Source organism: Choloepus didactylus, chromosome 14 (genome assembly GCF_015220235.1).
Source record: "Choloepus didactylus isolate mChoDid1 chromosome 14, mChoDid1.pri, whole genome shotgun sequence".
In the NCBI taxonomy this organism is placed as follows: domain Eukaryota; kingdom Metazoa; phylum Chordata; class Mammalia; order Pilosa; family Megalonychidae; genus Choloepus; species Choloepus didactylus.
This window is the reverse complement of record NC_051320.1, coordinates 55676261-55704092: the sequence shown is the minus strand read 5'-3', so window position 1 is coordinate 55704092 and position 27832 is coordinate 55676261. Positions and strand designations below refer to the sequence as shown.

At 35.4% G+C, this 27832-nt stretch overlaps 1 protein-coding gene and 1 pseudogene across 8 annotated transcripts in view; both read left to right on the top strand.

Annotated features, from left to right (window-relative positions):
* The window catches only part of RGS22 (regulator of G protein signaling 22), a 235743-nt gene that overhangs the window by 144186 nt on the left and 63725 nt on the right, over positions 1-27832 (top strand). For all 8 annotated transcript variants that reach the window (XR_005211587.1, XM_037802561.1, XM_037802562.1 and 5 more), the window contains 5 exons: positions 1006-1164; positions 4010-4078; positions 8134-8295; positions 15978-16157; positions 19700-19855. Coding sequence is in view for 7 of the 8 variants with exons in the window: in XM_037802561.1 (XP_037658489.1) it covers positions 1006-1164; positions 4010-4078; positions 8134-8295; positions 15978-16157; positions 19700-19855 (726 nt within the window). In the remaining variant the exon portion in view is untranslated. The remainder of the gene's footprint in view (positions 1-1005; positions 1165-4009; positions 4079-8133; positions 8296-15977; positions 16158-19699; positions 19856-27832) is intronic.
* Positions 11083-11185, top strand: LOC119509677 (annotated as a pseudogene).

Here is a 27832-nt window from a genome sequence, read left to right as displayed (position 1 = left end):
TCATCTTTGTCTTTATTTTTATTTTTATTTATTTTACATTTAAGGATTCCTGCACCCCATTATGTTTTATATAGATCATGCTAGTCATAATTTCAGTTGTGATACCAATTTTCTCTTTGATTAGCAAAGTAGTCTTTTTCTTTTCTATTTTGTTTATATACAAAACAATATTATTATTGATATTATTTGATTAATACTATTAATCAAAGGAGGGCCAAGAAGACAGTGATTGTTCCAGTGAGCAATCCAAAACTTTTTGAGAAATGGAAACAGAATTCTTTATAGCAGGATATAACAATTAACAGCTTGTTGCAGAAGGAAGATTTCAACCACCAAGAACTTGTGTTTTATAAAAGATGCTACCTGTGCAAATCGGTGACTGTAACCTGTACAACATGATCTTTCTCTGCTTCCTCTGCTTTTTCTTGGAGGAAGTTGGAACAGTCCCACATTGCTATCACTATCATCATCCCTCCAACTCCATTCCAGCATTCATTGGTAATACTATTTCTAGTATCTGAGTAAGGTTGTTTCTTAATTGATGCCTCATTTTCCTCATCCACAAAAGAAAATACTTTTTCAAACAGGCCAGTTTGACTAGAACCATGGATTTATAGAAATTATACCTAGAAGAAAACTTAGATAACATATAGACTAATTTCCTCATATTACACTTGAAGATATTGAGGCAATGAAGGCAAAATGCCATTGTTTGTGGTCACAGAGCATAAAAATCTCACTCCCATGTGCTTCTCAGTGCATTGTAAGTAGGCATAATCATAAGCTTAAGACAACCACTGCATAAACCATAATTCTTTGATGTTAGGGAAGCTGACTGTCATTGCTGTGCACAATATAGCCAAGAGGCTATACAGAATACAAAAATTGTGACACCTGTTGGGTGTTCAGTACATGGTTCGGGGGTGAATTAATGAATTAATGATTAATAGTGTTTCTTTACCCAAGCAGACTTTGTAGTTTCTGTTTCATTTTTTATCTTCATAGATAATGCAATTAAGTGGTGGCTGGGGAAAGATTCTCCATGATCAGCTTGATGCACCTGTTCTAATTGAAATTCAGAAGCATGTTTTAAATAGGCTAGAAAATGTCTGGTTGCCATTGTTCCTTGCAAGTGAACAGTTTGCAGCGCGTCAAAAGATAAAGGTAAATAAATTAGTATAATCTTTGGATAGCAGTTGGCAGTACCTATCAAAATATCAAATATACATACCTGTTGACCCAGCCATTACACTCCTATGGCATAGTAGTTAAGAGCATGGAGTCAGCCTTCCCAAATTCTAATCTCAGTGCTGCCACATATTAATTGTACAACTTTAAGTTTTGTAATCTCATTTGAAAAGTGGGACTTATAGTCCTAACTGTTTCATAAGGTTGTTGCAAAGAAGAAATGAGATGATGTGTTCTACTATGCTAATGCTGCCGGGATGTAAAACACCAGAAATGGATTGGCTTTTATAAAGGGGGTTTATTTGGCTACAAAGTTACAGTCTTAAGGCCATAAAGTGTCCAAGGTAAGTCATCAACAATCGGGTACCTTCACTGGAGGATGGCCAGTGGTGTCCGGAAAACCTCTGTTAGCTGGGAAGGCACGTGGCTGGTGTCTGCTCCAAAGTTCTGGTTTCAAATGGCTTTCTCCCAAGATGTTCCTCTCCAGGCTGCAGTTCCTCAAAAATGTCACTCTCAGTTGCTCTTGGGGTGTTTGTCCACTCTCAGCTTCTCTGGAGCAATAGTCTGCTTTCAACGGCCATCTTCAAACTGTCTCTCATCTGCAGCTACTCTCTTAGCTTCTGTGCATTCTTCAAAGTGTCCCTCTTGGGTGTAGTGACCTCGCTCCTTCTGTCTGAGCTCATATAGTGCTCCAGTAAACTAACAAAGGCCCATGCTGAATGGGCGGGGCCACACCTCCATGGAGACTATCCAGTCAGAGTCATCACCCACAGTTGAGTGGGTCACATCTCCATGGAAACGCTCAAAGAATTACAATCTAATTAACATTGATATGTCTGCCCACACAAGATTACATCAAAGATAATGAAATTTTGGGGAACATAATACATTCAAACTGGCACATGATGCTTCTTTAGTTTCTTAGCATGGTGTCTGGCACACAGTAAACACTTAAATGTTAGCTATTAATATTGTTATTAATATTATTTTTATTATTAAGTCCTTGTACAAATAGGCAAGGATGTAAAAGAACATTCATTTCAATCATGTATGGGAATAGTTAAATGAATTATAGTAATTCCACACTGGAAAACTATGCAGGTTTCCATATAAAGATTATAAAAATGAGATTAAAATATAAAAACAAGATTTCTGTATATACTGATTACAAATATTTTACTTTTGAGTGAAACAAGCAAGATGCAGAACAATATATAGAAGATGATTTCCTTATGCATACCTGTACTTCTATATCTGCCTTTTACCCATGCATCTATGTCATCATCTATCTATATCTATTTAATCCACTATTATCTATCTCCCTATCTAATCTACTATTACCTATCTATCTATCTATCATCATCATCTATCATTATCTATCCATCATCTATCATATTTATGCATGGAAAAAGATCTAAAACAATCTGCCTCTTGGAAGTCGGTTTGGGGAATGAGAAGGATTTTTACTTTATATTTTGTGAAGTGGGTTTTTGTTTTTTTTTTTTGCTTTGTTTCGTTTTTATTTTATAAGAAGCATGTATTATTTTGACAATTTAAAATATCAGAAGTATACCTAAAAAGAGGCAAACCTGATCTTTACAAAGATAACACAAGAGGCAGAGAACAGGTAATTTTGGACTTTAGGATGCAAAGCCACGTGCCATTAGTATTGATCAGGACGAATGTAAAAAAGCTGCCCTCCGTATTCAATTTATCAAACACTTTGAGACCTACTCGTCTGGAGATAGCCATAGTTTTTTGTGCTGAGTAACTAAAAAAAGTTATAAAAAACACAGTACAGCTGGGAGCATAGAGTTTATAATATGGACAAGTAGAGCTGACTTGTTTTAGGCAAAAAGTTCCCAGAAATAAGCTTTGGGACACCTCAACTTTCCTCATTCCCTTTTTCAGACCAACTATAATTTTTCATCCACAGCCACATAAAAGGACATTTGGGTTTCTAGTAGTATTTACCATGTTTTCTCACTATGCTTACCATGGCCATTTTATTGTAACTCACAGTAATTTCCTGACTTAGCATACTTTGGATTGCCAGCAACATAAACTGATTCTGGCATCCTTGAACCAAAGACAAAAGAGAGGGGAGAGAGTTTGTTATGAAATGATGCGGGAGGCATCTCACAGACTCGGGGCTAAAGTTAACACCTAAGCTTTGAAAGAGAGGGGCCAGGGCATCTTGTTGGGAACCCAGCAAGAATTTTCAGATCTCTTCTCCAGAGTGTAGCCATCAAAAAGACAGTCCCAGTGGTTCTAGTCCATGTCTCTCAAATTTACACCTGGATCCATCTACCACGGATAGGGGGATTGAGTCACATAAGTACAGACTTGTCAGAAGTGGTTCCCAAGAAAGGGAAAATATTGTTAACAGCCAGAAACTCCAAGAAATATCTACTGTATTTTTCCCCTGGGTTGACTAACTTTTGTACTCTTCTAAAATTAATCATGGAATTATATGACTAGAAAATAGCACAAAAATCAGAGAAGTCAAATGCTCTCTCCAGCTTCAGTTTCTGTGTAATCCAAAGTGATGCCGTTACCTGTATTTGAGGCAACACAGTCAGGTATGCTCTCCATTTTGCAGATAAGGAAACTACGTTCAGAGAATCTGAGTGATTTGTCCAGGGACCTGAAGGCAGGCAGGGCTTCCATTTCTAAGTCTGATTCACTTTCTCCTGAACTGTGCTATCTCTTTTCCAAGCTGAGGACTTTACCTCATTTTCTTGGCTATTAAATTAGTAAATCATTTCAAAGTTTTAGGCATTCTGAGTAACTGGGATAAAATAATTGGTTTTGCTTTTAGGTACAGATGAAAGATGTAGCTGAAGAGCTCTTATTACGGAAGCATGAAAGGAGAATCGGTGTCTGGAAGGTAACATTTGTTATATTCATTCTTTTGTAAGTTTCACTCTATCAGAGTATTATTTTTCCTTTCCTTTCTTGTTCAGAGACTCTGTAGATCGTTCTTTGTAAGTTACCAACTGATTTCCTATATTCCTAGAAACTGTTCTTAATTGGCTGATGGAATTTGAGGAAAAGTGTGATTTTACCAGAGCCTTGCTTTTTTTTTAAATACTGTTTTATTGAGATACATTCTCATACCCTGTAATCATCCACAGTGTACAATCATCTATTCATAGTACCATCATATAGTTGTGCATTCATCACCAGAATCAACTTTTGAACATTTTTCTTAATCCAAAAAATAAAAATAAAAAAGAACACCCAAAACCTTCCATCCCCCTCATCCCACCCTATTTTTCATTTAGTCTTTGTCCGCATTTTTCTACTCATCTGTCCATACACTGGACAAAGGGAGTGTGCCACAAAATTTTCACAATCACACAGTTATACCATGTAAGCTACATAGTTATGCAGTCGTCTTCAAGAATCAAGGCTACTGAGTTGCAGTTCAACAGTTTCAGGTATTTCCTTCTAGCTATTCCAATACACTAAAAACTAAAAAGGGATATCTATATAGTGCATAAGAATGTCCTCCAGAGTGACCTCTCGACTCCATTTGAAATCTCTCAGCCACTGAAACTTTGTTTCGTTTCATTTCTCTTCCCCCTTTTGGTCAAGAAGATTTTCTCAGTCCCACAATGCCATGTCCAGGCTCATCCCCAGGAGTCATTTCCCATGTTGCCAGGGAGATTTATACCCCTGGGAGTCAAGTCCCACATAGTGGGGGAGGGCAGTTGAGTTCATCTGCGCCTGGGCTTAGAGAGAGAGAGAGAGCAGAGCCCTGTTTTTAAACAGTCCCCTGGCCTGCTCAACCTTAGGAGTGGACTTTAAATATGTATTTTTCTTAATTTTGCTTGTGATGGATTTATTGAGACAAACTGTTCATCCCAGCATATGGTAGTGTCCTTATTAATTGAGAATGGATTGTGTAAGAGGAATGAGAAGTATGCAGTAGAATCAGCAGGTTAAATCATCTTACATTATCCTTTTTATTTAGAATTACATTTTAGCTTTAAAAGAATTACGATAACTATCATTTTGGTGATTATTAAAACCACTGTAACATGCTGGAAATGGCCTATTTTTATTCTTAACTAATATGAAAAACACATCTTCCTTTTCAGCCTACAAGATTATGTGTATTCATCCTTCTGTGGGTCTCAATAGAAGGTTAAATGAGACTCAGGTGACCCCCTGAAAACTTAACAAATACAGATAAAATTCTATTTGAATGTTAAGAGAAGTGTATATCTCTGCTAGGATGTTCTTTTTCTGTATTTTCCTCTTGAAGGGACATAAACTTTACAATGTTTGTCTTCTTTTCCTTTATTTTTATTGAAATACTAAAGTAGAATGGGCTTATATTTTATATATTACTGTGTACTATATATTATATTAATTTCTGCTTATTTAAATTGTATCTCTTAATTAGCTTGCTAGGTTTTTGTACCTTAAGAAGCAGGTCTTAAAACATTATTTGCTGAGTGGTTTTAAAATAAACGTCCCAGTATAATACATAGTAGTTCCTGTTTATGGGGCTGTAATTTTAATCTGGGCCATATAGTGAGGGTCTTAACTTTTTGCTCAGAGAACATGATGTGTGTCTTAGTGAAATAGTGATAGACATCTGCTCACTTTATTTTGGTTAATGGCACCACTATTCATCTACACTGCCTGTAGTTGCTTTAACTTTTCAGTTTCCAACTCAGATGTCATCCTTCAAAGCCCTTCTCTGTAAAGCTTTTACTCCTGTAGGCAGAATCAGTTATTCTTCCCTTTGTGTTCCTACAGCACTTTTTATGTAACTTCCTTAAACATTATGTTGATGGTCACATATGATTTGTTTTTAGGTACTTATTTTATGCATTTTCAGTTATGAATATTTATCATGTATTTTGTTTGTGTATTACTATAATTCCTGAGTATCTAAGTTCCCTTAGGAATTATACTTTCTTCTATGATTATTGGCTAAAACCAGCTTTGGGGAATTAGTGTTCAATAAGGCTTATTGTAAAGGTTCCTAAATTGTAAGCTCTTACAGCAGTCACATCTATTTCTGAGTTTTAACTGTTATTTAAGGGATGTTTATTTGTTTCGAAATTTGTATTCTCTGTAGCATACTATCTAATCTAACCTGTATGGTCAGTTTATTTAAACAACATAATTACATGGAACCTGGAATAGGGAATGAGATCTTGTTATTCTGTATAGGTTAATGTAATACCCCAATACATCCCAGTGTATTTTGGACAGAAAATAAAAAAGTACTTGCAAAGTTCCTTTGAGAGATTGGGGGAAAATGTGGAAATATTAAACTTCCCCACCTGGGGAATTCCTGATATTCTTGCAAGCATTAGAGACTCCCAATTTAAAACATCAAGCCCTCCATCTTTATGCTTGCCCTTATGAAGCTTATTCCTGCACTGAAGAAGCTGAGCCTACTTATTATTATGCCTAAGAGTTACCATCAGAGAATGTCTTTTGTAGCTCAGATGTGGCTTCTTTCTCCCAGACAACTCTGTAAATAACTCACTACCCTCCCCCCCCTGCATGGGACATGACTCCCAGGGGTGTAATTCTCCCAGGAAACCCGGGACATGACTCCCTGGGATGAGCCTGGCCCTGAGATCATGGGATTGAGAATGCCTTCTTGACCAAAAGGGGGAAAAGAAATGGAACGAAGTTTCAGTGGCTAAGAGATTTCATATAGCGGTGAGAGGTCATTCTGGGGGTTATTCTTACATATTATATAGATACTCGCTTATAGTTTCCAGTGTATTAGAATAGCTAGAAAGTGATACCTGAATCTGTTGAACTGTAATCCAGTAGACTTGAGTCTTGATAATGATTGTTTAACTGTATAGCTTTTATGATGGGACTGTGTGATTACGAAAACCTCGTAAGTGACACTTCCTTTACCCAGTGAATGGGGAGATAAGTAATAAAGACAAAAAATATATATAAATAATAGGGGGGGATAAGAGGTATGGGATGTTTTGGGTGTTCTATTTTTCTTTTTTTTTGGAGTAATGAAAATGTTCTAAAATTGATTGTGGTAATGAATGTACAACTATATGATGATAATGTGAGCTATTGATTGCATACTTTGGATGGATTATATGTTTTGTGAATATATCTCAATGAAATTGCATATATTTTTGAATTCTAAGAGGCTAGGGGGATAAATATGTGATTAAAAAGGTCAAAGTAAAAAAAAAACATATTTCAAAATTGTGAAGATATAAAATAAGTATAGGTAAAAATACCTTTAACCATTGCTAAAACACCATGGGTACATCTTCTTTTTTTTTTTAATGTGAGATAAATTCTCATGCAGAGGAAGCTTATTATTAAAAATAATTTTATTGTTAATTATTTAAAAAATTAATAAAATAATATAAAGATGTTTCATTTATAACACAATCTTTCCAGGATAGTCTAGTGAAGCTTCGCAATAAATTTTAAATAAAATTATGAGATTAATTAGTACATTTTTCTCTAAAAATTTTTTTTAAATGTCTTAAATGTTCACCTGCCTTTAATTTTTAAAAGGTAAGAGAATTATATATTAATATATTATATAATACATATGTAAAGTAAATAAATAAGCAAAGTAATAAAATATTTACTCATAGAACTTTGATCACTCTGTTGTAAGCATGGAACTCATACTATGCACTAAAAAGTAGTTTTCCACCTTAGTCCCAAACTGCAACAAACTGTTATTGTTCTTAAACAATGTGGTAATATATTCAGCCATTTATAGTTTTCTCTACCTCTTAAAAAAAGGATGCCTTAAAAGTATAAAACAGAGGAAAAAGGGTTGCCAAATTCTGTTATGTCTATGTCATAAATTCCACCGGTCAAAATTAAAGGAGATAGAAATGGGTACATTTTAGCTTAACTAATGACTTTATTGTTTTCAGAACACTGCTGATTTTCTGTATTCTCTGTTTTGGACAGCCTGTGGAGAGTAAATGGATATCTTCATCTTGTGAAATCATTGCTTTTCGCAAAGCATTATTAAACCCAGTTACTGCAAGACAGTTTCAACGTTTTGTGTCTCTAAAAGGAGATTTATTGGAAAATGGGGTACTCTTTTGGCAGGAAGTACAAAAATATAAGGTATTGGGATCTGGAGAAAATCCTTCCTTTTTTTAAAAAAAAAAATTGTTTTTAAAGCCATTGTACGTTTATAGAACAATCATGCAGAAAGTACAGAGTTCCCATATAACCCCACCCACACTCACTTTTCCTTATTATTAGCATTTTGCATTAGTGTGGACCTTTGTTACAACTGATGAAACAATATTACTATAATTACGTTATTAACTATAGTCCATAATTTACATTAGGTTTTCATTCTTTGTTCTGTTTTTAAAACAATGTTTACTCTGATAACATATATAAGCATAAAATTTCCCATTTTAATCAATTTCAAGTATACAATTCAGTATTAATTACAATTTAACCAATTTCAAGTATACAATTCAGTATTAATTACAATCACAATGTTGTGCCACCACCACCACCATCTATTACCAAAACTTTTCCGTCACCCCAAACAGAAACTCTGTACCAATTAAGTGTTAATGCCCCATTGCCCACCACCACCCCTGCCCCTGGTAACCTTATTCTATTCTGACTCTGAATTTGTGTATTCTAATTATTTCATTTAAGTGAGGTCATACCATATTTGTCCTTTGTGTCTGGCTTATTTTACTCAACATGATATCTTCAGCATTCATCTATGTTGTTGCATGTATCAGAACATCATTCCTTTTTTACAGCTGAATGCTATTCCATTGTATGTATATCATGTTTTGTTTATCCATTCTCCCGTTGATGGACACTTGGATGTTTCCACCCTTTGGCAGTTGTGAATAATGCCACTATGAACATCAGTGTGCAAATATCTGTTTGAGACCCTGCTTTTCAATTACTTTGGGTATTTACCTGGAAGTGGGGAGGTCAGGTTGTATAATTCTATTTTCACCTTTCTGAGAAACCGTTTACCACAGTGGCTGCACCATTTTACATTCTCACTAACAATGTATGAGGGTTCTCCACACATTTCTCCAATAATGTTATTTTCCATTTTTTTAGCAGTAGCCATTCTAAGTGGGTAGGAAATGGTATCTCGTGGTAGAAAATTACTTTTTTGCGAAGAGGAAATGCAGTAATGTGCCAGTTTGTATATGTACATCCCCCAGAAAAAGCCATATTCTTTAATGCATTCTTGTGGGGGCAGACATATTAGTGTGGTTTGGGTTGGAACCTATTGGTTCAGTGTCCATGGAGATGTGACCCACCCAGCTGTAGGTGATAACTCTGGATGATTTCCATGGAGGTGTGGCCCCACCCTTTCATTGTGGGCCTTGTTTAGTTTACTGGAACACTGTATAAGCTCAGACAGAAGAAGCTCATAGCTAGCTGGAGCTGAGACAGACATTTTGAAGACGACCGTTGGAAGCTGATGCAGACATTTTGGAGAACGCCATTTTGAAACGCAACCTAGGAGAAGGCAGACGCCAGCCATGTGCTTTCCCAGCTAACAGAGGTTTTCCGGATGCCAATGGCTGATAGCCTTTCTCCAGTGAAGGTACCCTTTGTTGATGGACACTTTTTGGCCTTAAGGCTGTAATTGTGTAACCAAATAAACCCCCTTTTATAAAAGCCAATCCATTTCTGGTGTTCTGCATTCCCGCAGCATTAGCAAACTAGAACAAATAATATATCTGATTTTTAACTGTGATTTTGTGGCCAAGATTTGTATAAGATATCTCAATTTTTCCATCTTCTTCATACAAGTATATAAATATTGAGGTGTTTATTATTTCTTGTCTAGGTACATATATTAAGGAGAGTAAGTGTAAGCCCTGAAATTATGGTGTTAGGTTTTTCAAGGTATTAATATATGTTATCACCTAACGATAACCTTGCTCAAAAGCATTTAAACTATTATTCTGCATGTCATTGATCTATAAATGTACCATATACATTTTTCCTGAAGATATCCATATTTGATACTTTAACCATGATATCTTTACAAGAATTCCTCCCAATATATTTACAACAGTAGTACTCAAAGACAGTAAATTATAAACAAACCAACATAGTTGAGATAGGCTTTTCTTTTAGAAGAATGGCCAAATCCTTAACTAACTAACTAACTAAAAGAAAAAGGGGTTAGGCACAAGGGTAGTTTATTTTCAGATTTAAGTGTTTAATGCAATCAAGTAGAAGCTTTATGTGAAGAAGAGGAAGGGACTTTCTGGGTTATGTCATCTAGATTTGAATGCAGGAATATTGTCTGGAAATCCACGAGAGTAGCCATCCAGCCTCTTCTTAAACACTTCTGGGGATAGTAAGCTCATTTCCTTAAAGGCATCCTATTTTAGTTTATTATAAAAGTAGGGAATAAAAGAAAAACTAGAGTTCAAGAAGATAATGTTTTCAAATAACTTAAAATATGTTTTGTGTGACACTATTACTCTGCAGTGTGTGTGTGTGTGTGTGTGTGTGTACACACTCTATATAGTTAGTAGTTACTCAGTAAAACCTATTTCTGAGCTTTCCACAACATTCCAGATTGTTTTCTATCTTTTCTGTTATCAACAGTTTTTGTACTATTCTTAGTGTAGATTGTAATAGAAAAAAAAACTTTTTGAGGTAAGTCTTCAAAATCTTTCACAAGATAGGTAATATTAAAAATTTTTTTGAGAATTAGAAAGGAGATAGAGTCTATTTTACAGAGTTGTAATTATTGGCTATGTGTGGACAGAACTATATTTGAGCTAGTATGTATAGGAGTAATCCCAGCCCTGCCAGGACAATCCTCCTGTTTGGTAACTAGATTAGTAGAAGTTATGAGGTAAACCTTGTAAAATAGTTATTTAAAAGAGACCCTAGATCGCTTCTCGGCCTTTTGGCTAGATCAAGTGTAGTATCTGTTCTTATCAGTTTAAAATCTGATACATATTGTCCCATATATGGTGATAGAAACTTACACTATACTGAAAGTCAGTCTGAAGCTTCTACAGAAGAAAGTCATGATTCATTCTTAGGAAGCCTTGAAGAGGATTCAAAATCTGAGTTTATTCTTGATCCTCAAAAACCTAACCCCCAGCTTGGTTTAATGGAATTTTAACTTGGGAAGACTTTGAACTAGTAAACCCACACAGAGCCAGATTTTTAAAAGAAATTAAAGATCTTGCAATCAAGAGGCGCCAGATTTTAAGCAACAAAGGTCTTTCTGAAGATGAGAAGGGCACAAAATTACAGGAACTAGTGCTGAAGAATGTATCAGGTTCTTGGCCACCACTTAGCATAGAGGACTTAGGTTTACATTTCCAGTTCTGCCCTTCTTCAAGAATATATGGTTTTACAGCTATGGATTTCAAGCTAAGTGGAGAAGATGAGATGATAACATTGAATAATGCAAAAGAATATGTGGTTTGATATTTGACTTTTGTCTGCATTTTGGTATTTAGAAGCAGATGGAAGCCTTTAGAGATGGCTTTAATGAAGTTTTTCCAATGGAGAAATTAAGTTCCTTCAGCAATGAAGAAGTCCAAATGATTCTTTGTGGAAATCAATCACCTTCCTAGGCAGCTGAGGATATATTATCAATTATACTGAACCTAAACTGGGCTATACATGTGACAGCCCTGGTTTCCTGAGGTTTGTGAGGGTTTTGTGTGGCATGTCTTCAGAGAAAAGGAAAGCATTCCTGCAGTTTATCACCGGTTGTTCAACCCTGCCCCCAGGTGGACTGGCTAGCCTGCATCCCTGGCTCATGGTTGTACACGAAGCTGATGCTACTGATGCAGGCTATCCATCAGTAAATACATGTGTGCATTATCTCAAGTTGTCTGAGTATTCTTCTGACGAAATCATGAGAAAGCACCTGCTAGCTACTACAGTGGGGAAGGGCTTTCATCTCAATTGAACTTTGAAGTGTAGTGGGAGACATCAGAGACTTTTTAAATACTAGTGAAGCCTCTTGTGTTTGTGTGCAGAGAAGTATATGACCCTCCACGCTGATGACACTTGCCTTTTTTCCATCTTTAAGGCTTTAGTAACATGAGGAATAATTTTGTTAGCTGCTAATGGCAAAACAAATCCTTTAACTACCCAGCCAGCAAGTATGTAGCACAGAACACTGTGTGTTGCTACAAGGGCTTACGTGACTGGAATAAGGTGGTCCTACCTGACTGTTCCAAAGAGCAGCTTCTCAGATCTTCATTGTTCACTGGTAAATTTCCAACAGTGTATTTGTGTAAAGTTTGTCATTTCATACTGAATACACTACAGTTGCCACCACGGCTCCCTGTTTTGCTAGCTTTTAAGCTACTTGGTCAAAAATCCTGCTTCCTTAAAACAGAGAGAGTTAATGAGCATCTCAAGCTTTTTCTTTTCCTTTTTAATGATACCTGTACTATCAGAGTATTCTAGCATTCTCTCTTTTGTTTGGTATATAATCATGCACAACCTTTTTATTTCTGTGAGGTGGTAGTATATTTTTATTTCTTAAATACCATACTGTAAAGATCAAATTCTTAAGTGTGTGCAGCTCAAAAATAAAGATATATTAAGAAAAACAAACAGAAAACACTGGTCTAGATGTGAGACACACTTAAAGCAAGTTTTACTTTTGGTTGTATTTTCTTTGTGTATTATAAACATGTGTTTAACTTGTTTCAGTTTGAAGTAAAAAATTTCCAAAATGATCGCTCAACAGTAATCATTAAAATGTCTGTAGCATAAAAAAAAAGACCATAGACTCATACACAGTCAACATTTAGTTTCATGACTGCCCTTGGCCTTCATTTTAATAATGTGTCTTTAGTATAGCATGAAAGATACATAGCACTGGGTAGCTATTAAAAATCATGCTATGGGAGTAGATTTGCTCATTCAACAAGCATTTATTAGGCATAATGGTAGATTATGGGAATACAACACACTGACTTCCCTCAAGGAGAGAGAAAGACAGGAAAACAAGTATTATTAAACAGTAATCCATATTCTAACTAGTTTTAGCACAGAGGAGAGAATGACTAGCGGAAAATGGTAGATCAGGGGGATCTTGGCAGAAGTGGTGATTCTTGGATTGAGTCCTAAGGAGGTTTGCCAGTTGGAAGGTATTCCATTTGAGTTAACTCTTGTATAGCTCTTGCTGAGTGTTTACTATCTGCCAGACAAGGCCCTAATGCTTTTCATGTATCACCTAATTTATTATTCACAAGGATTCTAGTTGGTCAAGGCTGTTATTCTCACCAGTTTACAGATGAAGAATCTAAAGCACAAAAAAGTTAAGAAACTTACAATATCACACAGCTGATTACGTGGTTGAGCTGGGACTGAACCAAGACATTTCATTGCTAAAGCCCATGCCCTTAACCACTAAGCTATACTGTCTCCCAGTAGTGACTGTGGTAATATGCAGGGGATAGTCACAATGATCATAACTAAACATTGTTTTGAATTGTGAAAAATTGTAAAGAATCCAGATGTTCAAGAATATATTGGTTACTTAATTACGATACATCTATACCATAGAATACTTCTCAGTCATTAAAAATTATGCCATGGGAGAATAATCAATGATGGAAAAATATGCTCATAAAATTGATTTTTTTAAAACCTAACTACCCAAAACAGTATGATTCCATTCAAAATGTGTGTATATGTGTTTGCACACATTCATAGAAAAAAAACTGGAAGAATATATTCATTCAACAAATATTTTTTGAGTACATACTAACAGAGCAGGCTAAATCTTGAAAATAAAGTGTGATCAGTCAAGACAGTCTTCTCTCTTAGAGCTTATGGTTTCATGGGACAAGTGATAGAAAGGCAATTATAATAAGATTGATATTAGTGCAGTGATAGAGGGAGTACAGGGTGCTGTGGGAGCATTTAAGATGGACACCTCTCCTGGACTGAGAGAGTCCAGAAAAGTTTACTGGAGTAAAGTACGCTTAAACCAAGACCTTGATAGTAGATACGAGTTAAATAGCCTATTGGCTACAATAGGGCGAAACAATTGTAACAAATTATCATTATAATTCTGTCTAAATTGTGTTCCTTCACTCTCAAAATTAAAACTGTATACCTTCACAAATTTGTTTTGATTTCACAAGCTTTATATTCCGCAATAATAAACTAGGCTCACCAAATAATTATATATGATAACCCCACTAATAAAAACAAAAAAACATTTTGGGTAACCTACCAAAGATAATGTTAAAATTGGGCATTTTCCAAGATAATGTTAAATTGACTTATCTGGAACAGCCACAATGTAACATTTATATTTAGTTTTTTTCATGCATAACTTACGGCAAACTGTATAAAGTTTTATATGGAGAGCAGTATGAATTTTTCTTTTATGGAGTCCATAAGACAACTATTAATGCCATAATTGAACCTCAGCTACCTATTTATTTATTTGTGGCTGTCAAGTGATCCTTTATTGAAATATTTCCCTTTGTAGTACTTAACTGGCTGGACATTTCACTGCACCACTTTGTTGTCATCTAAGATGTCATGAGGGTGGCAGCCATCCACATTGCGGTCCACAGACTGGACAGTCCTTAGAATCTCTTTAATGTCTCCAGAGGGTTCTCTGGCTGAAGATCGGTGCCACAACTGTTGGGCAATGTTGACAATCTCATCAAAAGTGGTACTTCCACTGTGCTTAATGTTTTTCTGCTTCTTTCAGTCTCTGGGTGTTCTTTAAGGGCTTTGAAAGTCAGGGTAGAGGCAGAAGGTACACCTCAATCTGGGCCAGTCTGTTCTGAATGGTCAGTTTCCCCATGATCCTTAGCCCTTCTAGTCACCAGTGGCCCTGTCACTGTTATCACCAAACATTTTTGGAGACAGAATCAGGGGGCTGATCTTGAGGCAAGGCAGACATAGCACTGACTTCTAGCCATGCAACTCAGGTACACAACTTTGCTCTCCTTTGGGTCCAACTTGGGTGGTGGTGGCTGGTGTCTGTGAAACCCAGATGTGGGTCGACCAAAGAAAGTTTCACCTTGACCTCCTCCACAGTTGAAGGCAGGAAAAGTCTACCTCTTTATTTTTAAAAAATGATAGCACTATATTGGTGACACGAAAACTGGGTCATTTTAATGGAAGATCACTATTTTTAAGTTTTGTAGCTATAAACAGGATAAGTGATGTGATAACTGAAACTATATGGATACCAGGAGATGTGGAATGACACACCTGTCTCCTCCAGCACGTCCACTTACGTTGTTAGCCTTTTATGAGTCTTAATCACCTTGTTGTAGAAGCAGTTCTGGTTCTGATTAGGAAGGCTTTTTTAGGTGCCTCTTCTTAACACTCTCCTAGGACCCTTTGTATTCCTCTGTCATGAATTAGAAAACTGTGTTTTCATGCTTTCTTCTTCATTAGAGATTGAGCCTTTAATCCCAATCTGTAATGGAGGGTCTGTGTCTTGGCGCTTAGCTCAGTGTCTGGCATATGGCAGGTACTCAATACATGTGTGTTAAATGAGTCAAAGTAGTTACTAAAGTTTTCCTTTTCCTAGGGAAAGAAGCATTCGGGATTTCATGAACCTTGTACTTGCTGAAAGTATATGTGTAAAAGTCTCAGGTTCCTCAAACCCAACAGAAATAAAAGCTATGTTTTTTTTAAGGTAGCCTTGGACTGTCCCCATTACCCTCTTGACTTAAAGTTAAAATGTATACATTAATTGAAACACATAATGATTATAATGTGTTCTATATGAAGTATTGATAATGTATTATTGTATTTTTTGCCTCCTTGTTCAGGACTTGTGTCATTCTCATTGTGATGAGTCCATCATCCAGAAAAAGATCACAACTATTATCAACTGCTTTATTAATTCCAGTATTCCGCCAGCTTTACAAATTGACATTCCAGTTGAGCAAGCTCAGAAGATTATTGAACACAGGAAGGAGTTAGGACCATATGTATTTAGAGAGGCACAGGTAGGAAATGGGGGTGTTCAGCTAAACATTTAAAAATAGATTGGTAATCTTGATTTTCTTTTGTATTATTCATATTTGGCAAGGTTCCAATCCTCCTAATACTGAAATTTACTCTATTTAATCAAAAAACTCTTTCATATGCCACTGAAATATAAGAAGCAAGTAACTTACTTGCTCTTTTGTTGATGATAAAGATATAGCAAATAAGATTATTTAAATACTACACTTCAGCTTTCTATGGTTATCATTTTTGTTTTTAACTTACAAAACTCAAGCTAATTTCTCCTTCCTTTACCACCATTTGTATTTTCTTTTAAAATATCCATTACTAAAAACACAAATAAAAATAGAACAAAATAAAATATCCCCTTCCACAAAAATGTATTAAATATGTATGTGCCAAGATTTGTATTTTTTAAAATTGGGATGTTTACATAGCTCATAAAAGAAGTGAGAAGAGATTTAAGTACCCAACCAACATAAAGTACACAGCTCATGAAAGAAAAATCATGCCTGTTAACTTGCTCAACTTACTTCTTTTTAAGATAAATAATTAAAACAATGATGTGGGAGACATAATTTATTTGCATTTTGAAAAAGCCTTTTAGTGATGATGTTCCTAAAATGTGATTAAGAAAAATAAATTATAATACGGGTAAAAGAGAAGGCTGTGTCATGAATCAAGTGATATGAAACAGATTTAGGGTATTTGCCCTTGAGCATGGAAAAAGGCCATTATTCTTAACATTCATTTGTGAGCCATCTGTATTCTAAGTTCTCTTAGGAACTGATACTGGATTCACAATCCAAATTATGCATTAAAATAGGCAAACATATTGGGGAATGTGGAGGATGTGCTAACAGAGAGAAAATCTGGTGCCATAATTGTAGCATCTATTAATAAAAAGATCATAAAGATTTCTTAGTGTAGCCCAGGTCTCCTGATTACCAGGTGAGGTTATATTATATGAAAATACCTAACGGTGGATGTCTGGAGCTGTTTACATTGGTTGATTGGGCACATTCTCCAGGGATTGCAGCCAATGGACTTTTTTGGAGTCCTCTAGACTATGAGTTCTTGATTTCCTAAAACCAAGTTTTGCACATCCTGAGTATGGATTTTGGAGCCTCAGAAAAAGGAACTGTTTGTTTAGGGTCCTCATCCCACCAAATCTCTGCTTCCTCCTGTGGTTCCTGTCTTAGAGAATGGCACCACTTCCTACCCAGGCATACAAGCCAGAGATCTAGTTGCCATCTTTTTGTCCTCTCTTTTCCTTCATTGTCTTAACCTCACATCTAACCAATTCCTAAAATTACTAATTTTTCTCATTGTTATCAGTCATTCTGAACACTTATCTCCAACTCCACTACCTCAGTTCAGATCTGTAACATTTCTCACATTGATTATGAAAACTCCCTGCTCCTGGGCTCTCTCCAAATCATTCACTTCACTGCAGACAGAGCTCTCTGTTTTAATATGTATATCTGATCATGTTACTTCTCTGTTTAAAATATTTCAGTTCCCCCCATTGCTCTCAGAATGAAGGCCATACTCTTACATGTCATTCTAGCCACCTTTCTTAGTACTCCAGCCTTAACTGAAATACTTGTTATTCCTTAAATGGCATTGCTCTCTTCCCTCCTGGGCTTTTTGCAGTATCATTCCCTCTCTTGTGCTTCTACAATATTTTGTGTATGTCATAACACTTGTCACACTAAATTGAAAGTGATTATTCTTGTGTCTGACTTTCCCATTAGGTTGTAAACTGTCTGAGGGTAGGGAATATTTCTTAGTTACCTTTGTTGCTCCAGTGCCTGGCACAGAGTAAGTGCTCAGTAAATACTTTGGAACACATGGATGAATGATGTGAGAAGAACTCTATCATGGCAGGAGTGAGGTCAAATTGGAAATGGGAGCAAAGTTGAGTAGAAGCTTTGAATAGTAAATTTTAAAATGGCTGCATGTTTTTACATTGTTGTCCTGGTAGCCTTTCCCTATCCCCACTTCCCACTCCTGTCCACACAAAAATAGCTTGAAGTTTTCATCATTTAGCCAGATTTTCTCTTGTCTTTTTTACTCAGACTAAAACCATTGCCCAGCTGCTGGCAGTGAACAAAGTAACTGTATTTATTAAAACATTTTCTTACCCACAATTTGGTTAACTTTTAGGATTCTGGAGGTACTGGATAGTATTTGGGACCAATACATATATTATTAACCCAAATCTCAAGTATAGTTTTTAGGAGAAGAGTAATTTTATGTCTTCCATTGAAAAATTATGTCCTATTTGGGTGACTTTTAGAGGAAGGGCTCCTAGATGGAAATATATGTATTTGAGAACAGGAAATGACTGAAGTTTTGGAGAGAGAAGCAAGAGGTAGAGTCATTTAGTATATTGGGAAGGAGGAGTTTACACAGTTTATGAATTCATGGTAAAAACTACCGAGATCTATTAACATTAGAACGGGATTACTTAATGAAGTGAATGGCATATAAATATAAAATCCTGAATTTTATTAAATAAAATATTTCTGGTTTTTAAAGTTCACAACACCAAGAAGTTATGGAATTCATTGATAAAGCTATATTTTAAAAGGAGTAAATAATTTAAAAATTAATAATAACATTCATATACTGAAAAGAGGAGTAATAAAATCTGCCAATTTTAGGGCTTTCTTGATCACTGCAGCATTTACTTTTTAAAAAATTCTTCTTTTCCTGAAAGAATTGGCTTGAAGCCTAATGGGATGGTTCATTTTTCTCCAGGGCATTAAATAAAGGCCATTCCTAGCAGCAAGATGTTGGACTCGTTGATCTGATGTGGAAAGTCCTACCTTCTTGGAAGTAACATGTGCCTCTGGAACTAATGGAAAAACTTGGCATGGGAATTTGAGCAACAAGTCTTATCTCTATAAATATCACAATTAATCACTTAATGTAGAGTGTCCTCTTAGAAAGCATTTGTCCAGGATACCATTCTGCTTTTTAAATGTTACTTCACTTGCTCTCACATAAAATAGAGATTATATCATTTAAAAGTTGCTCAAGATTTATTCTTAGATCTACAGCTTTGTTTAAGAGCTTTTCCAGAGGCAAAATGGTATTTCCTTTCTCTAAAATAAAGAAAGGGGGGGGGGCAGTTTCCCTTGATGAACTGAATATTTGGAATACTTACATAAAACAGCGAAGTGTGTGGCAGATCAACTAGTATATGTTTTAAAAGAAAACATAAATTTCTTATTTAAAAAGACCTAATGGATTCTTTATTAATACAATCAATTGGTTAAGGAAACATAAAGAATAAAGTGACTTTTAAGCATTATGTTTTTTTAAAAGAAAGACTTCTCATTGGTAATAAAAAACATTGATGATAAGCATGTGCTGAGCTAAACTATACCAAGATGTCTGGAGACAATAAGTTGGAGGAAACATGCTGTATATTAAAGACAGAGTAGTTAATCCATTATTATGGTGAATTAAAGTTTAAATGAGTACATTTGTATAAAATGGTAATCTGAGACGTACTTTGTTTTTTATACAGATGACAATTTTTGGGGTTCTGTTTAAATTTTGGCCTCAGTTTTGTGAATTTAGGAAGAATTTAACTGATGAAAAAATTATGAGTGTTTTAGAGAGAAGACAAGAATTTAAACAGAAGAAAAAATTGGCAGTCATGGATGATGAAAAATTTGGAAAGGTGAGACAAGACTCATTTGGGGTTCAGTCAGACTTTTAAAAGGTATGTGATGTGTGAATTTCTCAAAGAATTTGAGCTGGGGAAAGATTCAGAGGAGAATTTATAGAATACAGATTTTAGTGGTTTTTAAGTCTTCAGTCAGAGGTGTCAGACTTGCTTTCAAATTCCTCAAAATTCAATTCAAATGTCGTCTCTTCTATGTGAAGGCTTCCCTGACTCCCCTAGGAAACGTGAACTACTCCCACTACAGTGATGTTCCTACCTCTCTTAGAACATGCTTTATATTGTCTTTTGATTGACCTTGCTGCATCTGTCATCCTCACTGGACTCAGATCCTCAAGGACAGTATCTAATTCATCTATGTCTCTTGAGCGCCCACAGCAGTGTCTAGCACATAGTATACACTCAACTGTTAATCATTACTTATAGCATAAATGAAGGAGTGAATGAATGAACAAATGAACAAATACCAGGAACTTGGGGGTAGCATTTTCAATTCTAAAATTACAGAATGATAACGTTGGCTGTGAAAGTTGAAAATATGAGTTTTGGCTCTGCCAATCTGTCTGTTAGTCCATTCATCCATCTATCTCTTATATTAATCAGTTGTCTATGTTGTAGCTCATCCTTATAAGTTTAAACCTACTCCTTTTTTGAAATTTAAAAGATACGGAAAGATACAAAAGTAATAAATGAACACTTGTATTTGCACAGTTCAAAATAAACACTGTTAATATTTTGCCTCATTTGCCTTTTTGGACTTGAGAAATAAAATATTGCAGGTAGAGTAAATTCTCTTTTAACCTCAGGGCTGAATTCTATTATCCTTCCCCGTCCCAAAGAGCAACCACTAAATTTGGAATATGTTCATGGGGCTCTTTTTAAAAATATTTTTTTATATATGTATATGCAGTCATAAATATTACAGAGGACTATTTTTTATGTTTTTTTAACTTACACAAATGGTACCATATTGTGCAACACATCTTTTTCTACATCTTGTTTTTTACATTCAACATTATGTTTTTTATTTCTACCCACAATAATGTACTTAGATTTAGTTTATTCAACTTAATTTCTGTATACTATTTCATCATATGAATAAATATGCTATTTTTAGTTAACTATTTTCATATTGTTGGATATTTGTTTCCAGTTTTCACCTTTACAAACAGTACTGCAGACAACATTAATGGTTTTAATATATTCCACAGAGTTGTATAGCCATCACCACTTAAGTTTAGAACAATTTCAACACCCCAAAAGAAACACCATAACCATTAACAGTCACTCTCAATTTTCTGTTCCCCCTAGTGCTTGGCAACCACTAACCTATTTTTTGTCTCTAGGAATTTGCCTATTCTGTACATTTCATATAAATTAAACAATATATTATATGGTCTTTTGTGGGACTGGCTTCTTTTGCTTAGTGTAATGTTTTCAAGGTTTGTCCATGTTGTAGCATGTATCCATATTTCATTTCTTTTTATGGCTGAGTAATATTCCATTGTATAGATAGGCCACATTTTGTTTATCCATTTGTCAGTTGATGGACACTTAGGTTGTTACCACTCCTTGGCTATTGGTAATAATGCTGCTTTTTTTGTTTGTTTGTTTGTTTGTTTTGTTTTTTTTTGTTGTTGTTGTTTTTCAAATGCTTTTTTTATCTTCATTTTATTGAGATATATTCACATACCACTCAGTCATACAAAACAAATCATACTTTCGATTGTTTACAGTACCATTACATAGTTGTACATTCATCACCTAAATCAATCCCTGACACCTTCATTAGCACACACACAAAAATAACAAGAATAATAATTAGAGTGAAAAAGAGCAATTGAAGTAAAAAAGAACACTGGGTACCTTTGTCTGTTTCTTTCCTTCCCCTATTTTTCTACTCATCCATCCATAAACTAGACAAAGTGGAGTGTGGTCCTTATGGCTTTCCCAATCCCATTGTCACCCCTCATAAGCTACATTTTTATACAACTGTCTTCGAGATTCATGGGTTCTGGGTAATAATGCTGCTTTGAGCATCTGTGTACAACTTTTATATGGAAATATGTTTTCATTTCTTTTGGGTATATACTTAGATGTGGAAATGTTGGGTTATACGGTAACTCTATGTTAAATCAGTGTGATCCTTTGTTAATGAATTTGCCGCTGTTCATTTTAAGTACTTGATATTAAAACTAGATGACATGAAACCAGAAGAGACTTTTTAAATGAGATTCTCTTTCACCTAGCTTTACCTTTCTTCAGATTACGTAGCTCCATCTGATTCCTTCAAAAGAATAAGAAATGGAGAGTTTAACCGTTTGAGGAACTGCCAGATTACTCCAAAGCTGCTGAACCATCTTTCTTTCTTTTGATGTTTGCGTGGTTTATCTTTTTCCTTTCATTTACTCTCAAACTACCAATATTGTTATATATGAATTGTTTCCTGTAGATAGCATATAGTTGGGTCATGTTTGGTTTTTCTTGACCAACTCTGCCAATCTCTCTTTTAATTGCTAATCCACTCTGCCACACTCTTTTAATTAATAATTTAATCCATTTATATTTAAGGTAATTATTGATAGATTAGGGCTTAAGTCTGCCATTTTATTTCTTGTCTTCTCTTTGTTCCCTCTTTCATTTCTATTTCCATTTTTGTGCCTTCCTGTGAGTTGCTTGAATATTTCTGAGAATTCCATTTTTGTTTATCTACGGTTTCTAAGGGAATCTCTTTGTTCAGATATTTTAGTGGTTGCTGGAGGTATTACATCATATCTACATAAGCTGTCACATTACTGGTCTCGACATTTGATCAGTTCGAGTTACCTCCCTTTTTTTTCACTTGTCTGTAATTATCTAAAATATTTCCACAACATATATTAAGAACCACATCAGATAATATAATTTTTGCTTCAACTTTAAACTAAGTTAGAAAACTTATTGGAAGAAGGAAAGTCTAATTCATTTACCTATATTTTTGCTCTTTCTATTGATGTGTCTACATTCCTGATGTTCCAATAGTCCTTCTTTTACTCTTTTCTCTCCCTATAGGTAAGCTATTTCTCACTTACTACTTTCAAGATTTTTTCTTTGTCTTTAGTTTTCAGAATTTTGATTATGTTGTGTCTTGGCATGAATTTCTTTGGAAATTCTGTTGGAGGATTGCTTTGGTTCTTCAATTCATATAGTGGAATTCTATGTTGTGATGAGAAGCCAACTATAGCTAGAATTGTTTTAACATCAAGAACATAATGCTGAGTGAAAAAGTTGCAAAAGAATACAAGCAGTAAATTCTACTTAAAGTTCAAAACCATGCGGAACTAAGCAATACAATATTTTTAGGAGTGCATACAAAATTGGTAAGTTATAAGCAAGAAAAGAAAATGATAAACACTTTATATTCAGTAAAGTGGTTACCTTTGTGGGTGGGGTGGAGATGAATTGAATTGGGAAGTGACAAAAAAGACATGCTGAAGGTGCTGATAATGTTTATTTCTTAATCTTTGGAGGTATAGATATTATTTCTTTCTTATGTATGTGCTACAAATATTTCTCCATGCGTTTAATATATAATAATAATACATGAATGACACAACAGAGTAAATAGATCAGACTTTGAGAAGCATATTATTGCTTGATGTTGTGTAACATCTGGAGGTTGAGGATTTTCCCAGCATAGAATGGGATTTAGAGAAGACATGGGATTCATAAAATAGGAGGAGGTGCCTAAAAAAGTTTGCTTCTTCTGAGTCAGTTCTTCATAATGTGGCTTCTTTTATTTTTATTGATGTATTATGAATTCTATATACATGGGTAATATTCATATTCATATATAATAATCAGAGCTTATTATTAAAGTAAATATAATTTTTTGATTATTTAATTAAATTTTTCCTCCTTGATTTCCCTTCCAATAGTTAGGTGATAAATAATTGATCAAATAACACCAAATTTGACTTTCTTCTCAAACCAACTATACATCAGTCCCAATATAAAAATGTAATCTGATATGGAACGGAATTCATTGAATGAAAGTTCTCACATCAACCTTCTTCAGCTCCTGGAGGCAAGTCTGTATCCAACTGAGCTGCATAAATGTGATCCTAAGTTTGTAGACTCAGTACAACTCATCCAGAAGATATTTGAAGGGTTGATTTAAGGGAAAAAATAAAATGTTGCCCAACTTACGTCTGCTTGAAGCTCATCTTTGATTCCATCTGTGGCCTGTGAATAGATTCACTACTCACAGCTGGTTAAAAAAATTAGCCTCACATGAGTTTGCTGCAATTTCTACAGAACAGAGCTTCCCATCCTAATCCTTTTTTCCTTCTTTCACCAGATTTTTTTGAGCATCCACTACATATCATTCCTAGGCAAGGTGATGGGGATATGAATTTAATTTATACATAGTGTGAGGGTAGATAGACACACATATACACTTAACTGCAAGGGATAGAAACAAAAAACTTTTGAGACCACAGAACAGGAGCAGTTTTTTGAGAGAAAGAGGGGAGGAACTTCATAGAAGAGATAAGTTTGTTAGTCTTAAAAAAGAAGATTTTAAAAAATGGCCCCAATAGATATTTATTGAATAAATGAAGATAGAAGTGAGAAGACTATAAAGACCTCTTACTGTACCCTAAGCTCTGAATAAGAACTTCACAGCTCTAAGTGTGCCTTTAAATACTTTCTTATTGCTTAGATAGATGGTGTATTATTACGGTTCTCTAGGAAAACAGAACCAACAAAGAGATATCTGTAAATATAAGATTTTATAAGTGTCTCACGCAACTGTGGGGATGCGTGAGTCCAGATTCCATAGGGCAGGATACACAAGTCCAAATTGTGTATTTGGACAGGCAACAAACTGGCAACTCTGATGAAGGTGTTCGATGAACTCCTCAGGAGATGCTGACTAGCTGAAGAAGAAGTGAGGGTTCTCTCTCTTTCTCCCTTAGAAGTCTTCAACTGATTGGATTAAATCCAGCTGTTTGAATTCTCTCATTGCAGTAGACATGCACTTTGTTGATGTAATCAGTCACAGGTGCAGTCAGTTGACTGATGATTTAATAAAACAGCCTTCTGGTTTATTAATCAGCCACAAATGTCCTTGCAGTAATTGGTAGGCAAGTGCTTGCTTGACCAGCACCTGGGCACTGTCACCTGGCTAAGTTGACACATGAACCTAACCAACACAGATGGTAAATATGTTATCTAAAACTTTCTCCAGGGTAGATCATATGCTGGGCATAAAACAAACCTCAATAAATTTAAAAAGATTGAAATCACTCAAAGCACATTCTCTGATCACAATGCAATACAACTAGAAGTCAATAACCGTCAAATATCTAGAACATTCACAAACATTTGGAGGTTAAACAACATACTCCTAAACAATCAGTGAGTTAAGTAATTGCAAGAGAAATTGCTAAATATCTAGAGATGAATAAAAATGAGAGCACAAGATATCAAGACTTATGGGATGTAGAAAAGGTGGTATTGAGGGGGAAATTTATAGCTCTAAATGCATACATTAAAAAATAAGAAAGCTAAAATCAAAGAACTAATGGAACAACTGAAGAAGCTAAAAAATGAACAGCAAACTAATTCTAAAGCAAATAGAAGAAAAGAAATAAGGATTAAAGGAGAAATAAATGATATAGGGAAACAACAACAACAACAAAAACAATAGAATAAATAAAGCCAAAAGTTGGTTCTTTGAGATCAACAAGATTGACAAGCCCTTAGCTAGACTGACAAAAATCAAAAAGAAAGAAGACCCAAATAAACAAAATAATAAATGAGAAAGGGGACATTACTGCGGATCCTGAAGAAATTTAAAAAATCATGAGGATACTATGAAGATCTGTATACCAACAAACTAGATAATTTAGAGGAAATGGACAATATCCTGGAAACACATCAACAACCTAGAATGACCAGAGAAGAAATAGAAGACCTCAACAAACCAATCACAAGCAAAGAGATCCAATCAGTCATCAGAAAGCTTCCCATGAAAGCTGAGGGCCAGATGGCTCATGGGAATTCTACCAAACTTTCCAAAAAGAACTGACACCAATCTTACTTCTCTTTCAAAACATTGAAGAAAACGGAACACTACCTAACTGATTTTATGAAGCTAACATCCCTGTAATACCAAAACCAGGAAAAGATGCTACAAGAAAGAAAAACTACAGGCCAACCTCCCTCATGAATATAGACACAAAACTTCTCAACAAAATTCTTGCAAGTTGAATCCAGACACATTAAAAAAATCATACATCATGACCAAGTGGGGTTCATTCCAGGCATGCAAGGATGGTTCAACATAAGAAAATCAATCAATGTATTACAACACATTAACAAATCAAAAGGGAAGAATCAAATGATCATCTCAATAGATGCTGAAAAAGCATTTGACAAAATCTGGCATCCTTTTCTGATAAAAACACTTCAAAAGGTAGGAATTGAAGGAAACTTCCTCAATATGATAAAGGGCAATTCCTTTGATCAATATTTCTATCTTTATGCCACTATAGCTGTTTTGACCACTGTAGCTTTATGGTAGGCTTCAAAGTCTGGAAGTTTAGGTCCTCCCAATTCGTTCTTCTTTTTTAGGATGTTTTTGGCAATTTGAGGCCCCTTTCCCTTCCAAATAAATTTGATAACTAGCTTTTCCAAGTCTGCAAAGTAGGTTGTTGGAATTTGGATTTGGATTGCATTGAATCTGTAGATCAGTTTGGGTAGAATTGACATCTTAACAATGTTTACTCTTCCTATGCATGAGCATGGAATATTTTTCTACCTATTTAGGTCTTTTTTATTTCTTTTAGTAAAATTTTGTAATATTCTGTGTAGAGGTCTTTTATGTCCTTGGTTAAGTTCTTAGGTACTTGATTTTGTTAGTTGCTATTGTGAATGGAATTTTTTTTTTTTTGGATTGTCTCTTCAGTTAGGTCATTACTAGTGTATAGGAACATTACTGACTGTGATGGTTAGGTTCACGTATCAACTTGGCCAGGTGATGGTACCCAGGTGTCTGGTTAAGCAAGCACTGGCCTAACCATTGCTTTGAGGATGTTTGTGGCTGCTTGATAAGCCAGAAGGCTGGTTTGTTAAATCATCAGTCAATTGACTGCAGCTGTGACTGATGATGTCAATGAAGGGCATGTCTTCCACAATGAGAATGTAGTCAACTGGATTTAATCCAATCAGTTGAAGACTTTTAAGCGAGACAGATAGAGGACCTTCACTACTTCTTCTTCGGCTAATCAGCTGTGCCAAGTTGAATGTATTATGTCCCCCCCAAATGCCATTATCTTTGATGTAATCTTGTGTCGGCAGACCTATCAGTGTTAATTATATTGTAATTCTTTGAGTGTTTCCATGGAGATGTGCCCACCCAACTGTGGGTGATGACCCTGATGAGATAATTTCCATGGAGGTGTTGGCCCACCCATTCAGGGTGGGTCTGAATTAAATTACTGGAGCATTATATAAGATCAGACAGAAGGAGCAAGTTGCTACAGCCAAGAGGGACACTCTAAAGAATGCCCAGAAGCTCAGAGAGAAACTGCAGTTTGAAGACAGCTGTTGAAAGCAGACCATTGCTCCAGAGAAGCTGAGAGAGGACAAATACCCCAAGTGCAACTAAGAGTGACATTTTTGAGGAACTGCAGCCTAGAGAAGAATGTCCTGGGAGAAAGCCACTTTGAAACCAGAACTTTGGAGCAGACACCAGCCACGTGCCTTCCCAGCTAACAGAGGTTTTCCGGACACCATTGGCCATCCTCCAGTGAAGGTACCCGATTGCTGATATGTTACCTTGGACACTTTATGGCCTTAAGACTGTAACTGTGTAACCAAATAACCCCCCTTTTATAAAAGCCAATCCGTCTCTGGTGTTTTGCATTCCGGAAGCATTAGCAAACTAGAACACCAGCGAAGGATTTCCTGAGGACTTTGTCGAAGTTG